General features: G+C 32.9%; 1 protein-coding gene across 1 annotated transcript; it reads right to left on the reverse strand.

Moving 5' to 3' along the window:
- Nucleotides 1–4,484: 4,484 nt before the first annotated feature.
- LOC110710154 (SUMO-activating enzyme subunit 1B-1-like) lies at nucleotides 4,485–13,176 on the reverse strand. The gene is made up of 11 exons (XM_021888415.1): nucleotides 13,066–13,176; nucleotides 12,813–12,911; nucleotides 12,073–12,124; nucleotides 11,782–11,977; nucleotides 9,626–9,705; nucleotides 9,379–9,495; nucleotides 8,435–8,485; nucleotides 8,225–8,291; nucleotides 5,286–5,389; nucleotides 5,110–5,214; nucleotides 4,485–5,009 (listed from the first exon to the last, which is right to left on the reverse strand). Exons 2-11 carry the CDS (start codon nucleotides 12,893–12,895, stop codon nucleotides 4,893–4,895), a joined length of 972 nt encoding a protein of 323 aa, XP_021744107.1. The 5' UTR covers nucleotides 12,896–12,911; nucleotides 13,066–13,176; the 3' UTR covers nucleotides 4,485–4,892.
- Nucleotides 13,177–16,710: the final 3,534 nt, after the last annotated feature.

Raw genomic sequence — 16,710 nt, forward strand, 5'->3', positions numbered from 1 at the left:
ATAATCAGTCTATCTATAACTAATACTAAAGTAGTAACCGTTAATGTCATCTTTTCATAAAGTTGTACACGTGGTGTTATCTCATGAAAAATTTTCCCGCTCAAATGTTAAGGCCATCTATCTATATACCTAAACTATATTAGAGTTTTTTTTGGAGGGAATTTTCCCTCTTAAAGTCTTTTTTTTTTTTTTTTTTTTTTTTTTGTTTAGATTTTTGCAAAATTATTAATGTGTCTAGAAACTTTATACTTTAATTATTTATTATTAAAAACCGAGCATGATTCGGATATTATCTAGTAAGTAACTAAGATAATAACCAATAGTTCTCAAATTAATTACTATCAAATAAATGATTGAAATTGATAAGGCCGAATAAAAATACTCTTTCTATTTCTTTTGCTTCATATCCATTTTTATAATTAAAAAAACCTAATATTATCACATTCTTTTGTGTGATCGATGATAAGGAAAGAGGATTTGAACTCAATTTTGAGAGGGGATCAACAATTCAACACCCCCTTCCTTCATGCAATTATGAGCTTATGACTGTAAAAAATGAAGGTAATTCTTACTGAATGTTGAGAAGTGATCTGCCCACCTAGAATGGATTATCAAACTGATGATTTACCTAATGATACTTCCTTCGTTCCTTAATGATATGTTTTGTTAAAAAAAAAAAAAAAAAAAGGCTATACCTAGCATGTAAATTATCTAATTTTTTACTAAGATAGTTACATAACTCTAGCCTTAATTGTAGTCTTATTCGTAGCCTTACGTTGCTGTTGTACGCTTGATATATAATTGACCAAAATCAATGAGAAAGCATAACTCAATTTCTCACATGGTATCAAGCTTCTCTTCCCCAAACCGTGACAAACCCTAATCCTCACCTGACATAAACTTTCTCCCTTCTTCTCAATATCCTATTAACTTTTTCAATAGTTGAACAGACAATTTTCCATGGCGCTCTTAGATAGTGTTAACAACATCAAGAACTTCATTCCTATTACCCTCGAGATGGAAAAAGTTTATTAGTATTCGTCGTGGGCAAAAGGATTAAAGCTCTAGATGTTGTTAACAAGAACATAAATTTGTTAGTTTATTCAACAATTGAAGAGAGAACAATTGTGTCAATTATTCTGGGACGAAGGGAGATATTATTGCTAATAGAGCACATGTACTAATAATTTAATTATCTCTTAATGATTATCGTGTTATTATGCAATCTTTTAGCTAGTTAGTGATAATAATGTACTTGTATGACTTATCTCAAAATATATGTTAGGATTCTTATGAAGACTTATTCAACACTATTATTGAAAGTTCTTCCTAAATAAAAAATAAAATTATTAGAAAGTTGCAAAATAAAGTTCGATTTATTGGCCGTGTTTTTAGTGAATCGGGCACCCACTTAATTCGGCAGTAATATACAAAAGGTTAGGAATTGGGCAGAAAGTAAATACTCATACAGTCATACGGTCATACCATATAAGGAAGAGTGAAGAGATGTGAGATGACCTTACATACGTTAAAGAAGGGCACTCCTATAAAAACATGTGTTTTAGAAAAGTACATCAAAAAGTATTCTTTTTAAAGATTAACACGTTTTGAATGTACTTCGTATAAGACAATGAAAATCTCATGCCTGATATGGTGTATATAAAAATGACAATGCTATATGTAGCTTGACTCTAAAAACATTAAGTATACTTCTTAAAGTGGTGTAAATTTGAGAATATATGACAAAAAACACGTATATATTAGTACTCATATAATTATTGTTTAGTTATTCTCAATATTTTCTTTTGTTAGCTTTTAAGGGCTACATTTAACATTTTCTTTTATAAAATTTGTTTGGCAAACACTTTAAATATAAATTTTAAGTCATGAAAATGATGACTCGTATTGAGAAGTTAATTACTTTAAAATATTAGTTCAAAATAAGGACCTAAAAGGCTGATATTTATATTTAAATAATCTTTATTTTTATTTACTACGTATAAACAAAAGTCATTAACCAATTTTGGCTGATTAAACGACTTGCTAGTTTTGACCAAATGACTCGTCATATAATCAACTACTTTAGTCAATTTTTCAAATATTGATGTCAACATAAAATCTAAATCTAAAACTTAATCTTCTAAATGTTTCAAAATGATTCAATAGCATGCATCTCGAATAAACTACGATAAAATGAACATTTCTACTAGACATAATGTCTTACAAGTTAATCTAGTCCAAATTCACCTACCACTTTATAGATGAAAGACGACTTTTTTAAGTGTGCTCTACAAAACAATCAAGCATATACATCAAAATAGTTCCAAAATAGATTAAATTAGCCTACAATGTATAAAAATAAATAATATATGGATCAAAATCAAATTATTCACAGCATATAAACGTGCTAGTAGCTCTTAATTATCCCTAGTTTCCAAACACAAACCCTAGAAAAATTCAAAAGGCCAGGGTTCTTCAAACAATCATAAATTAAATATGATAAAATTAGGTCAAAATACAAGATTTAATTTACTCTACTCTAAGAAACAGTATTATGAGTATAAAAATCAAGTTGGGATTACAACCATCTTCACTTCACTGACATGCTCATCAAATCTACCCAAAAATACAAAACAAACTAAAACAAACACAAATAAACCAACAATAATCAACATTAACTTACCAATTCCATGACTTTTAACGTCACCAACTTCCCTAAACTCCTCATTCACTTCCTTCACTTCACTAATCTCATCACAAACACTATGAACATCTTCACCATCATAACTCAAATCACTATCATCCTCAAAAAGCCGCCTCCCTCTAAGCCTCCCGGTCTCAAACCCGAGCTTTCGATCCCTTCTAATGACCTCCTCTATAGCCAATTCATTGTCTCTAACCCTCCAAACTTCACCACTACTTCCTGAAATAATAGACGCTGGGGAACAATATGAAAATGACAATGATCTCTCATTTCTTGTTGTTGTTGTAGGGTGTTGTTGAAGGGCAGTCATTAGATTTCTTGGAGAACTATCAAATTCTACTAGGTTATCAAAAGTGTTACATTTTTCAGTTATTGAGGATGTTTGTATGAAATTTTGAAATTCTTTTTCAAGGGTTTTCCATTTTTGCAAGAGTTTTGCGGATGATTTTATGGGTTTTTTCTCTTCTTTTTCACTTGTATTTTCTCCCATTATCATATGGGATTTATAATTTGGTGTTTTATGGAATTTATAATTAACCTCCCACGTTCTTAATTTATACCTTTTTTATAGAAATTATTTTGAATGCAATCTTATCATAAGTTTGATTTTCAAAAATTTGTTGTCATTTACTTCTCTTTAAATGTCCAACGGCATGCTGTTATAAGATCTTTAACGTCCCAGCTATGTAGTCCAATTTGTTGGATTTATTTATACAACTGTTCAATGATAGAGTAATTATTTCTCCCTTTTTCTTTTGAAAATATGAAGTAATATACAAAGTATGTGATAGTCCTCATTTGCACAATACTTCGCATCAGCTTAGGTAGCTGCCCTGGCTGGTGACTTTATTTCAATCAATAATTTTAGTTAAAAATTGTTGGTGAAATTTTAATATATGACCTTGTGGAATTTTGAAATGAGTAGCAATAGTAGATTATATCTTTATACTATCTCCATTTCTTATTATTGAAAACAAAATAATTTTTTGTCTTACAAATAATACTCTTTGTTGCAAATAATAAGAGATAGATGTAGTAACATTATTTCTAGTCCACTCATTTCGAGTTACAAGGATGACACTATGTAAATTAGTTGCACTTTAACCTAGATAGATCGAACATGTTGTGAAGAACTCATTAGGGTTGCACATGATGATTTCAGTTGCTAAGTTATAATTTCAACTTCAAAATAACCATCAATTCTAATATAATAACCACCACTAAACAAATTAAGTTGGAAGAGGAAAACTGGTGTCCTCTTGAAAGAACTTTTTCAAACTTATGGTCAAGGAAATCATCAATTCTAATATAATAACCACCACTAAACAAATTAAGTTATAATTTCAACTTCAAAATAACCAAATTAGAATTGCTAGGAGCATCACAATGATGTAGATAAAAATTTAGTCGTAATTTGTAGAGGTTCCAAGCTACTAGCTTAATCATTAGTGTTTAAATGGTATATTAAAGGCTCTTGAGTCTTGACCAATGGAACTTATTTGATGAGCCTAGCTAGTAGCTAGCCATTAACGATGCTCTAATAGGTTATCCCTCGATATAAGACATTCTAAAACAATTTTGTTAGATTAACGAGTAATTTCATTGACATTTTACAGCAATAGATTAATTTAAAATAATAATGTCTAATAATATATATCAGACAGATCTACTTTGACAGATTTAAGCTTTGTTCTCCTTAAGATATGTATATGTATTTCAGCAGAAAATAAGTTAAGGTATAATAAAAAGATAGACGTAGCACACTTTCAACAAGATTAAGTTCAACAAAACATGAATCCAGTTTTGCAAAGGTTCGGCAAAATTTAAGTTAAACAAAAATAAGTTAATCACATTGCCTAAATCACATTAATCACATTGGTAAATATTAGACGCAGCAATTGCGCAAAAAACACTAACCGTCTTCACCCGGAAGAACACTTACCATCCTCAGAAAATAATCATACAGTTAGATCCTACGAGAAATGCAAGGCTCATTTTCACCCACTTCAACATCAAGGTGTGAAGTTTTCCAGCTGATATTCGGAGCAAGGAATGAAGCCGCATTTTCTGCACTAATCTGTGCTATTTCCCTAAAGCATCATCCAATCTACTAAAATTGGAGGAAAACAAAACCACCCTAATACCATATGACGTGCTTTAAGTTACAGAAAAACTTTATGTTGACTACTCAACTAGCAGAATTGGGATTCGATATATCCTCAATTACACCTTTACCATCCATGGCATCGAAGTAGAAGAAATTCTTGATTGGCTCTCCTTTGCATGATATAGCTTTAATGACTTCCTAAGATTGGAATGCCAAATTATAGAAGAATAATTAGAAATTATAATTATAACTGATGATCAACTAAAACAGTCGAAAGAAGAATGATTTTTTTAGTTACCTGTCCAAGAATCCCGCCAATAATGGCACAAACTGGAGGGAACTCTAATTTACCCAGCAGTAATCTAGAGAGGAGGGAATCGGGAATTTGAGATTCATTGAACAACTGTAACAGATAGAAGAAGTTAATATTACAAATTGGCAGATCATTACAAGTAAATAAGACTTCTAGCATACCTGTGCTTCACAGAGTTCCTTCCTTAGCTTCAGGACATTAGGAAGATCAGCAAGTGAGATTTCACCAGAAGTACGTGCCTCTGACTCCTCGAACTTTTCTATGACTGACCAGTAGATAAAAATGGAAAAAGATTATAGATATCAGGAAACCTCTACGTCTCAAAGTGGCAAAGAGTAAATAAGCTACAATCTTCGTTTGGCGGATAAAGATGGGAATAATAGTAGAAAGTCGTCGAGGATGTGTTTGGATCAAGGAAGCTCTTTAATATTTCAATTTATATAAATCCTACGGAGAAAGCAAAAAGGCTGAAGGCCTTCAGATTTTATTTGTTTTCTTGGCAATGAAAACAGCCCTCAAACAATTCATAATTTTGCTTGAGAAGAGACCTATGTATTCCCCACCTTAAAAAAATTCATTGACAAAATATTTCCAAGAAATCAAAATAGCTCAAACACCTCAAAGCCTTTTATCTGTTTTATCATTTCAATTAAAACATTCAATAGTCTCAAACAATTCATGGACATACATATGACAGTAACAAACCAATACTTGCACACAGCCACAAAGTCTTGAGGAGACACATCGACAGATTTTAGTACTTTTTCAGAAATGGCAGCTCAGTTTTGGCTTGTCTCCGAGTCCAGGTATATTCACTTTCAACTACAGACGTCTAATACTAATCACCTGTGCCCAAAAAGAAAATGAAGAAAAGGATGACTTTCACAATTTTTAGTTCTTTTTTCACTTAACACACGGTACCCTTGTATATGGTTGGCTCCAAGTGTAGATAAACCCTCAAATCAGTTGAGATTTGAGAGCACCTCCTCCCCAGCCATCTCTTAAATGAAAGGATCTTTTAAGTCACAAAAGATACATTCATCCACTTACTTATCTCCTGTCAAGGGTTTCCCAGCCTCTTCTGTCTCATAGACGCTGTCTCGCAGTCAAAAGCCCACATTTCGACAGCATGATTCCACATTTAAGTACATCTGACAAGATTAGTCGACCTCAGATGTAAATTACACATCTCCAGGTGTCCATCTCCAATATCAACCTTGTCAGCAGAGAAGGGTATGAGGGAGCTAAAGAATGGTCTTTATCCAGGAGGGTGGGTGTGGGTAAGGGGGGGGGGGGGGGGTGGTGGGTGGTTCAAAAACACGTGCAGCTAATAATGATTGGAATAGCTGCCAAACATATGAAACCTAAGCCTATTAACTACTTATTTGGCATTCTTTTACTGGGTTGTTGAATAGAAAAAAATCTGCTTGCCATAAACATGTGGCGTGAAACCTAAAAAAATAGAATGAAAAGTTCAAGGCTTCAAGCACAACCAATATTATGCTTTCCAAGGAAATCACAAATAAACTATACCATTTTCTCTCTCCTCTTCAATCCTTACCCTCCCTCTCTACCCATGCCAGTCATCACAAGCTATACTGCAACTTATCATCAACAGAAAGCGCCAATATTCTCCGTAACCACCCCACTTTCTGGATATTCTCATATCAAAACTTAAGGCTTCAAGACCAGTTCAGAGGGAAGGAGCTCGGACAAACAAGATATTCCCCTTGTTCCAGGACAACAAATCCCCTTCGTTCATAATCTTTATTTTCTTTAAACATCCTCTTGCTGAACTCCAGGTGAAACAGACGTTCATCACGTGTCAAACAATGGCACTCATTGAAAGTATCTGGTTGTACATCAAATATGCAAGTGTCTTGTACATAGATTTTTCAGACCATTAAGTGTTTATACATGAGCAGTAACACAAGTGGCTTAAAGATAGCTGGTAAACTGCTACTTGCTTGGCAACCCAATAATATTGTCAGTGAATATTTTCATGAATTCAGGCAACCTGAGTTCTAGCAGTGTATTAGAAGTAACGGGATCTGCTAGTATTGTCATTTATAAGTCAAAAAGCTCTCTTGGATAATGGAGGTCAGGATTCAAGAATAATCTGTTCCTTTGCTAAGGTAAAGTAAAGAACAGATGGCCCTAAAAATAGTAAACTTGCCTTTTTTATCCTCATCTAAGCATGGAGGCAATAGATGCTACAACATTAGCTGTATTGTCCTGCCAAAGTGAGAGCTATTCTAAATTGGCCTTTGCACCTCCCTTCAAACCCCAAAATGAAGGCCATTCAAATATATTTAAAGATTAATCTACTTAAACTCGTATATAATCCAAAAAAAAAGCCAAAATATACTAATTTTTCAGTAAAAAAAATAAAATTAACTGAAAGGAACCACAGCTATGTTTGTGTGGAATGTAAACCGCACTCCCACAGCATAAAGTAGCAATTGTAGCATAAACAATTAAGAAAGAAGCATAGCAGCTGAAGACCGTATGGCAGGATTTGGTAAGAGGGTGAAGCCAGACCTCAAAAAGATAAATGACAGAAAATTCGACAACGACAAAGAAAGTCAAACCCTAGCCCCCCTTTCCACCTGAAAAAAGGCTGTGCCTGAGCTGATGCCAGGTAAGAAATTAAAAATTACTTACCCTACACCCAAAATAGAGAAACTTCAATGGGAAAAATGTTTTGTGTTTGAAGATAATAGAGAAGAAATTTTCAAAACAAACATATACTACTACAGTACTATCTTCCAAAAAACTAATGCCTAAAGAAATCACACTTAAAGAGTACTAATCCAGGTATCATTGACAATCAAAAGATATTCTTAACGAATAGAAGTTGCATGCTGGAAAAAGTATTTAGATCCTAAAAGCAACTAAACACTAATAACAAAACCAGCAAGCCTATATCGGTCCATAACCAGTCAATGACAGATTGCCAGCCAAAAAAGCCAATCCACACATCACAACAATGAACAATAACAGATCTAAGTATTCAGAGTGTATGATGAAGAATGGGTACAACAGCGACAGTATCTATAAAAACACAAAGTAGAAGACAAACAGAAAAACAATTACATACCTCTCATGGCAAAGAAAAGTTTGGAGACTCGCTTAGGAAGATTCTTCCATGGTACTGCAACCGCTTCCTGCCATAAGAGACATCTTAATAATGAGTTACAACATTATTTCATGACACCAAAATTTCTGACCCTGGAGCTGGAGCAAGGAGAAGGTAAGAAACCCAATTCCACATTTTCTAGTGCTTAGCTGAATAGTTATTGAAGCATACCGCAAAACTAGGATACTGCAGGCAGCATTCAACAGTCTCATTAACCTGTTTCTGCAAGGATGAAGAATAACACCACTTACAGCAAATTGAAGAAAAAAAGATACAGATATTAATTTTTTAAAAAAAAAAAAGATATTTGCTTATTGTTCCTTTATGATTGTCAAAAATTGTACGAATTTTTTATACCCTTCTTAGCTTTGAGAACATAAATTAATAATGTAATAGTCATCAACTACTTAGAGAAAAAGAAAGGGAAAAAAAAGGTAGATGAATAGTTTGTTACAATCAAATTTGACCTAGTTTCTTAATATGATTGTACCAACAACCTATTAAAAAAAAATTACAGGATGGAGGTGGTAATATACTTCTATTTTTATTTACTTGCACACATTTCTGATTTCACGCTTGCTAATGTACTAGTATTTAAATCAAAATTTTCTTTAATCATCAATAAGTAAAAATTATTTTAAAAAAAAATAAAAAAAAAAATTAATGCTGAGAAAAATAATCAAACCTGTCAATATTGATACCTATTAATGACAGTGACAATTACAGCAACATAAAGAAAGTGGAAGAAGATCCCTTCCTCAAGAACAACAATATCACTATCATTAAATCCCTGTTTTGTTTGACTTATTTGTCTTTTTATAGACTAGATAAGCTCTAATAATTCAAGATAAGTTAAAACAAAAGAAGTTCAGACTTAATCAAAACATTTCTGACCAGTACAGTAAAAATAAGCCGAACAGAACAGAGCCTAAAATGTTGGACTAGGACAGCATCAGCATAGGCAAAATTTTCACACTCAAGATAAGGCTAGTCTGACTACAGCCGAATCAGTTTGCATAACATAAATAACACTCATAACAGTGACCCTTTTAAATATGACGAGTAAATACGCAATGACAAAATTTACATTTGCAATCCAAAAAGCAAGAGCTAACCTTTGTACAAGAATGGTCCTGCAGATCAACAAATATCTCACCGCAAGAGTCGCGGCAATCAACTGAATAAAATGCAATGCGCTTCGACAACTTCCGGCATTTCTCATCAATTGCTTTCTGAAATTTGAGAGCATCAACAGGAAGAAGAATGTATGTCAAGTGTCATCAATATTACATGAAGGTGCAGAACATCTCAGGGTGCTACAAACTACACGGCAAATTATACAATGAAATATATCTAGTCTACCTTTGTGCTTAGAGAGGAATTGCTGACTATAATAACATCAAACTTCTCAAAAAAATCTGTACTGAGACTTGACAAGTCACCTGCAAGTAAAAACTTTATTATAAACCTTCTCACCAGAAAACCTATATGGGCTATATCAATTGGAACTCTGAAGAGAAACTTATCACTTGGAAATAACAAATGATAGTTGATAAAAATAAATTAGTTTGGATAGTTAGTGTAGCTTGCTTATAGTAATTTCTGAATATGAAGGCAGAAATCAGCAAAACCTTGTTCTCAGAAAGCCATATTATCCAATTCCCTAATACTGAAAGAGCTAAAGAGAACCCTATCTTGTGTCCTTGACAGCTTCTTTAACTTCCTTGACTCACGGCAGAATTAGCAATGACCATTGATGCAACTCTTCTGTACCATACCTTTAGAGAGGACATTCTTTCTTCCCTAATTAAATCCAATGTTTTAAGGTGGAGTCTTAATGCCAAGCGAAATCAATACTGAAAAGTAAAACAGATACCTGTCCACCTGCTAAATTATCCTTTAGATGACTAAACCCTTCCTTTAATGTTCTGCAACATCACAAAAATAGTAAAATACTCCCTCTGTTGTTGATTAATTGTTCCACTTTGACTTTTAAACTATTCACATGTCTTGCATTGACTAGAATTTTCCATAATTATATAAAAACACATGTTATTAGATTTGTCCCAGTGTATATTTTCAAAACATCAATTTTATAATTTCAATAATAATTAGATAAAGAAATTAATGGTTAAAAGTTGTGTATTGGCAAAGGTGAAAGCCAAAGTGGAATAGTTAATAAAACCAAAGGGAGTAATTATGGTCGTCAAAGGTTCCACCTTTATGCAGCCTCACAACTCAACCTGTATTGCCACACTAAAAATTCCCCTCCTTCCAGAGAAACATGTAAACCTCCTTCCTCTCACAATTCTTTCTTAATCAACAAGTCGAAGTTGTGACCAACCTTGCTCTTGTCATTACTCACCTCAATCCTGAGAAACATGTAACCCTCCTTTCTCTCATAATGCCTTTCATAATGAATAAGTCAAAGTTATGGCCAACATTTTTGTTGTCATCACCACAACATCATGCTGTCAAACCAAGATACCGTGGCCACATTTACAATTTTCATACAAGCAGAAACATGTGTCAAAATGTTGTCATGCTCTGTTACTTGGTTTGAATTGTCATAGACTTGAGGTCAAGGAACCAAGTGAAGCAACCTTGAAAATAGTGTCAGGCTTTCTGGCTGAAAAAAGTCACAAAACAGTCCATGCCATGGCTTAGTCAAAAGCAGATAGCTTTAACTAAAAGTCTAAGTGTCTCTATACACTACACTATCCAATTTTATGATGACAATATCTTCTCACATGCATGTCCAACAGTTTGCTTGGACAGTTGGATGTATAAGCTTGACTATAATCCTTAAAACTAATAGATAAACAAAATAAAGGTAAACTTTCCATCATGAAAACTTTTAATGATTCAGAGTCCAAATAAAACAGCTTCTCATTTTTTTCAAATACGGCTAATCAGCAAGCTATGGCTCTCTTATAAAATAAAAATTTGACATTATTGACCAACAGTGTGTCTTTGAGAACTTATATTTCAAGAGGTAAACTCTGTTAAAGTGCAGAAAACTTTAGACGTCTAAGTTTTACTATGTTTGTTTAATAAGGAAATCCTCAAGTTATATTTGGACTATTTAGTTTTCCCTTCAAAACTGATGGAATTAACCTAAAATAATAAACTTTTTAGTTCTTCAACCAACTTGTTATCCTCTTTTACAAGCCAAATAATAGAAGGCTATATAAATTATTACTTTTCACGCATTAAACAGTCAAACTAAAACTGATAATTTATACAGTTCTGCTTTAATTACATTCCTTAATCTTTTAGAAAGGCCCTGCTACACAGCTACAACAATATCTTACTACAACTCCGTCGCAAGCAGTCAGGCCCTAACACTTGTTTTACAAAAGAAATTTAGTCCCAAACTTCAAAAGTTAACAACTAAGTGTCTTTTCCAAAGTTCAATGAAAACCAATACAGTAACCAACAACAAATAAATTATAGAACTTGAACAGAATAAAATAGAGAACATAAATAAGGTATAAGGTATTTCCCAAATTGCATACCTTTTTCCACAGAGACGTGAACCATTGGGTTGAAATCCTTCAAAGAGTCACAACAAACCTCTGCTATAGAGCGCCCTGCATAGAGCTTCTCGTCTGGAGTTATTAAGAAGTTAGCATTCAGCGCTTCTTCCGTTACTGGACTATCGTCCACTAATGTAAGACTTCCAACACCAGCTAACACTATGTTCTTGCAGACCTGCAATGTACTCAAAGAAACACCAGCATATAAAATGTTTGTAACATCTTCGTTTTTTGCATCAAGAAAAATTTCACAAAGGATAAGAAAGAAACCTCAGCAACTGTTCCCTTCATCCCACCAACCAGCACATGCGCTTTACTCAGCCTACAACACAAAACCAATCAATCATCAAACTTACAAGCATTTATGTGTAAACTGCCAATAATCATTATCAACAATACAAAAACACTACCTCCTCCAATAAAATGAACCCATCTTTAGAAGATCACAAAAATGTAGTTGTGACCTTTGGTAAGAACTTTTAATCCCTCACAAACTTGGATAAAGCCAAGCAAATTTTCCACAAAAACACGCAATCTTACTTGAAATACCAGAAAACAATGCATTATCCATATCACACCATATGAGTAGGTCCTTCATGTGTAAATTGCTGATAACTTCGACAATACGAACACACTCCCTCCAACAATGTATTAATATATTTACAAGCATATTTCTACTCCAAACAAATATAGCTAACACCAATCAAATTTTGCACAAAAACAAGCAACTTTACTTAAAATTGCCAGAACACTATGCATATCCATGTGGGTATCTCCTAAAAGTATAACATGAGTTAAATTAGACACAATTCGAACAAATTTCTTACAAAACATTTAAGTTAATCCACTAATATTCAGTGTTAAATTTTGTTCAAAACATTGCACATGGTTAAGCAGATTAAAATCAATCATAATCATGAATTTATAAAATAACAGCTAAATAAACATTAATATTAATAATAATCATCTTTCAAAAAAAAAAATATAAATAATAATCAATTTGGGTATACCTTCGTTGAGCATCAGCACCCCATACCCTAATTTGACGATCATAAAGCGCAGTTTCTTGCTCCGTTAACGCATCTCCATCCATTTTCTAAAAATCAACCCTAATAATTACAACTAAAATTAGCCCTAAAAGCAACAAATTTGTAACAAAATTAATATAATTTTAACAATCAACAAGATTAAACTAGAAATTGCAGAAGAACTAAACAAAAAAAAAGTAAGAATTAAGGCGAAAAAATGGAATAAAGAACTCACAGGATTAAAAACTGGAGAGAAAGTGTTAATGGCTGAGTGACGAATAACTTTCCAAGCAGAGGGAAGTGAAAGTGGAAACATTTATATGGTTGGGGTTTATTCCGTCTTTTGTTGTGTTCTACTTCAACGGGTCAACTACTACTTTTCCATGTGTGACTTTAGCCTTTGCTATTGGCGCGCTATTAAAAACTGACTCGATTTAATTAAATCCAATCTGATGTGAAAGTGATTTGATTTAGGTTTCGGCCTAGATGAAACACGGTGATTTAACATGAATTAAACTCAATCTAGACCTAACTTGGATAGATTCGGCCAAACCCAACCTAATGACTCTAATTGTCACCACTAACGAGTTCGACAAAATTACTTGTAGTCGAGTTAGATGTGAGTAGATATTGGATGCCAACAAGCAGATATTATAGAAAACTGTCAAAATAGTTGTGTTTGGTGAAAATGTTCAACAAAAAAACTAGCTATTAGAAAAGGTAAAATAATTTTAATAATGGAAATTTAGTAGCCTTTAACAATCACTACTCCAAAAACTATTGTTAAACAATACTATTTCAAAAGCTAAATGCTATCAAAAGTTGTGGTTAAACACACCTTATATTCACCAATATTTTGGGATTGAATTGTTTATCGGACTTGACAAGTGTATACGAAGTATACGAAATCGCTCGTAGTGTGGAAAAATTATTTGATGTTACAGGTTATCTTGCATCCGAGAGAGCGGTGTTGATACTTTCGATACAAAGAGTGAATAGACTAGCTTATAATTAGGTTTGTTTCAAGGAACGACTCGGATTCATCCTAACTAGCTTAGCTAATTGAAACAAAATGAATCGTTTTTGGAGCTATCTAAGGGTTCCATGTTGGGTCGGTACCTATTCAGTATTCACTATCAAAGTCACAAAACTGGCTTGTTTTGCTCAGGATGTGATTTCAAGAAAGAGATATTAATGGTATGTCTAAACTATGGATCTAATACTTTGTTTGAATTGAGCAAATTTGGAAGGGAAGAAAAGAGAAAGGGAGGGATTAAAAAGGAAATAGAAGGATTCATTTTCCTTCCCTTATTAATAAAACAAATCTTTTCTGGTGTTGAAAAGATTTTGAGGAAAAATGTAATTTTGTCTAATCTCACCTCTTCCTTTCTCTCCTTTCTTCCATTTTTTACTTCCACTTTACTATCCAAACAAATCGTGATAATCAATTTTTTTTTTTTTTAAGTTTTTACTATAGTCACCTCTTTATCATAGGCTTATAAGAAGGTTTTAGAGTATTGATCATGGCTTGATTAACGAAGAAGAGTGGAAGTCAAATAAATAGTGATGTGCACTCAAAAGCCAAAATTTGAGAATAAGGGTCATTTCAACCGTGATTGCATGACTTAAAATTGTTATCGATGTTGCGAGTGTAAGAAACCATTGCATTTGGGAAAGAATTTGATGATGACACCATTGTTTGTTACAATTATAAATCCTACAAGTGTTTATAGAAGGGAGATGCGTCTAACTTTAGAGTCTTTAAAAATGTGATTAAAAACCAAGTCTACTTGACAACCTTAGCTAAAGCTCATACATGCATGTAAATTGTAATTTGGTTGGTTGAAAGATCTATTACAAGATTAAAACTCTCTCTATTGGGGTGAGTTATCCTTGTTCAACCACTTTCAAGTTTCAATAATATTCCTATTATTATCGTGGGATCATACATTCTTATGGATTTGGTTTAATTTGACTTTTAGGTTTACTTTTGTGCTCAATAATTTTGTCATGTACTTGTTTGCTGAAGTTCAAGGCAAGTTTTGCATGACTTATAACCACAATACACTATACAACTCTAACCATATAATTCTCATACTTATTTTTGTATTGTATATGCGGTTGCTACAACCTTCACATAATATAGTTTAAATTTCCTTATCTTCGTGTTTCAATCTTATACCAAGGTTTTCCTTATCAAAGCATTGTTCTCAATATATTGCATATAGTATATGTTGAACTTGAAGTAGTTTTGATGATGATGGAAAAACAAACTTCAAGAGATTTCTCTAAGTATTGAACTAGCACAGGTGAAGCAGACTCGGGGAGTGGAAGAGTAATCTGGCTATAAAGATCCAAAGAGAAATAAGGGAAACATAAAGAGAATAGAAGAAGAGTTCCACACTGGAAATAGAAGTAGTTATCTTTAACATGAACACAGAGAGAAGCTTCCTAACAGGAGCAAGACAGGGAAATTTTCCGAAGAACTACCATTTAAATGACGAGTTTTGAGAGCAACTACCATTTAAAACTTTTTTTTGAAAAAACTACCACAAAAACATAAAAGTTTGAGTAACACTACCTTGACAACTTTTCCAGCTAGAATCTCCGATTGTAGGGCCCACCATTTAGTATTAAACCACCTAAAATGACGAATGTGCCCCTAATTTAATCTGGACTCAACTACCTATCTCCCTTCTCATTAATTTCCCGCCTAACTTCCTTCATCCACCCTCATTCACTCTTCTCCATCTACTCATCTCTGTAATTCAAAGAATATTCCCCCCTTTTGACCTTCCATTTCTCATTCACAATTTTTGAGGGAATTCCGCATAAATATTTTGAAGATAGGATGAGTTGATTGACATGAGGAATTATACATGGATGAAGTCAATTAATTGCTGCATATACATAAACAAATAATGAGTAATGAACCCTAGATTGGATAATACAGAACAATTGCCCCAAATTCCCCAATTTCAGAAACCCCTAGGCCAATTTCAATTTTTTTTTTACCATTAACCCTAATTTGAAGATTCAATTGAGAAATTAAATTGTGTCAATTACAATGCGAAATTAGATATACATTACCTTGAATTGAGTTCGCCAAACAATTTTGCTTTTTTTCACCCCCTAAATTGATGATACAATCCGATGATAAACTTGAAGACTTTCGTTAAGGTTTAAGTTAAGTTTATTTTTATTAGAATTGCTGTAAATATATATTGGATAAATATGCATGAGATCTATTAGAAACGTGATAAAGCTTGGCAAGCTAAGTAAAACCGGAAGTTTTATAAAAGATAGTTTTAATTTATGAAAAAGATCTTCAAGTGATTTTATTTTATAAAATCTAATTTATAAAATATTTATCTTTCTCTAAATTCTATCTTTAATCGGTTTTCATATATATTTTCATAAAAAGATTCATTTCATGTTGCGGCAATTTTAATGTTTATCTTTTTGCAAAACCCTACTTAGGATATCACTAGGCGAAATATACAAATGGGCACCGGTTCAAAACCCCCATTTAGCACCGGTTTTGAACCAGTCCTCATTTGAGGGATGCCAAAAACCAAAAGATTTCGCATCGATTCTTGCTGTGAACCGGTGTGAAAAATGGCCCAAAAAAATATAAAAAAAAAAAACTTTAGTTTCAAAACCGGTGCCAAAAATGCCCCAAAAAATAAAAAAAAAATTTTTTTTTTGCATTTTTTTCACTTAAATTGTACCAAATACTTATATATAATCATACTATACATAAAACACATATAGTTTCTTCAATAACTTGTAATATTACACTTTAAAAAACTGGAAAAAAAAAAAAAGAACTACAGAATCAAGGTCTGGAGAAATGAATTTTTGAAGACCATGACCACTT

This window comes from Chenopodium quinoa, unplaced genomic scaffold (genome assembly GCF_001683475.1).
Source record: "Chenopodium quinoa cultivar QQ74 unplaced genomic scaffold, ASM168347v1, whole genome shotgun sequence".
Classification (NCBI taxonomy): domain Eukaryota; kingdom Viridiplantae; phylum Streptophyta; class Magnoliopsida; order Caryophyllales; family Amaranthaceae; genus Chenopodium; species Chenopodium quinoa.

Coding starts and splice junctions, on each gene's coding strand:
- LOC110710154 (XM_021888415.1), bottom strand. CDS start 12,895: ATGGATGGAGATGCGTTAACGGAGCAAGAAACTGCGCTTTATGATCGT. Junction 12,125..12,812: donor GGTGCTGATGCTCAACGAAG/GTATACCCAAAT, acceptor TTTGTGTTGTAG/GCTGAGTAAAGCGCATGTGC. Junction 5,010..5,109: donor TTGGCGGGATTCTTGGACAG/GTAACTAAAAAA, acceptor TTCCAATCTTAG/GAAGTCATTAAAGCTATATC.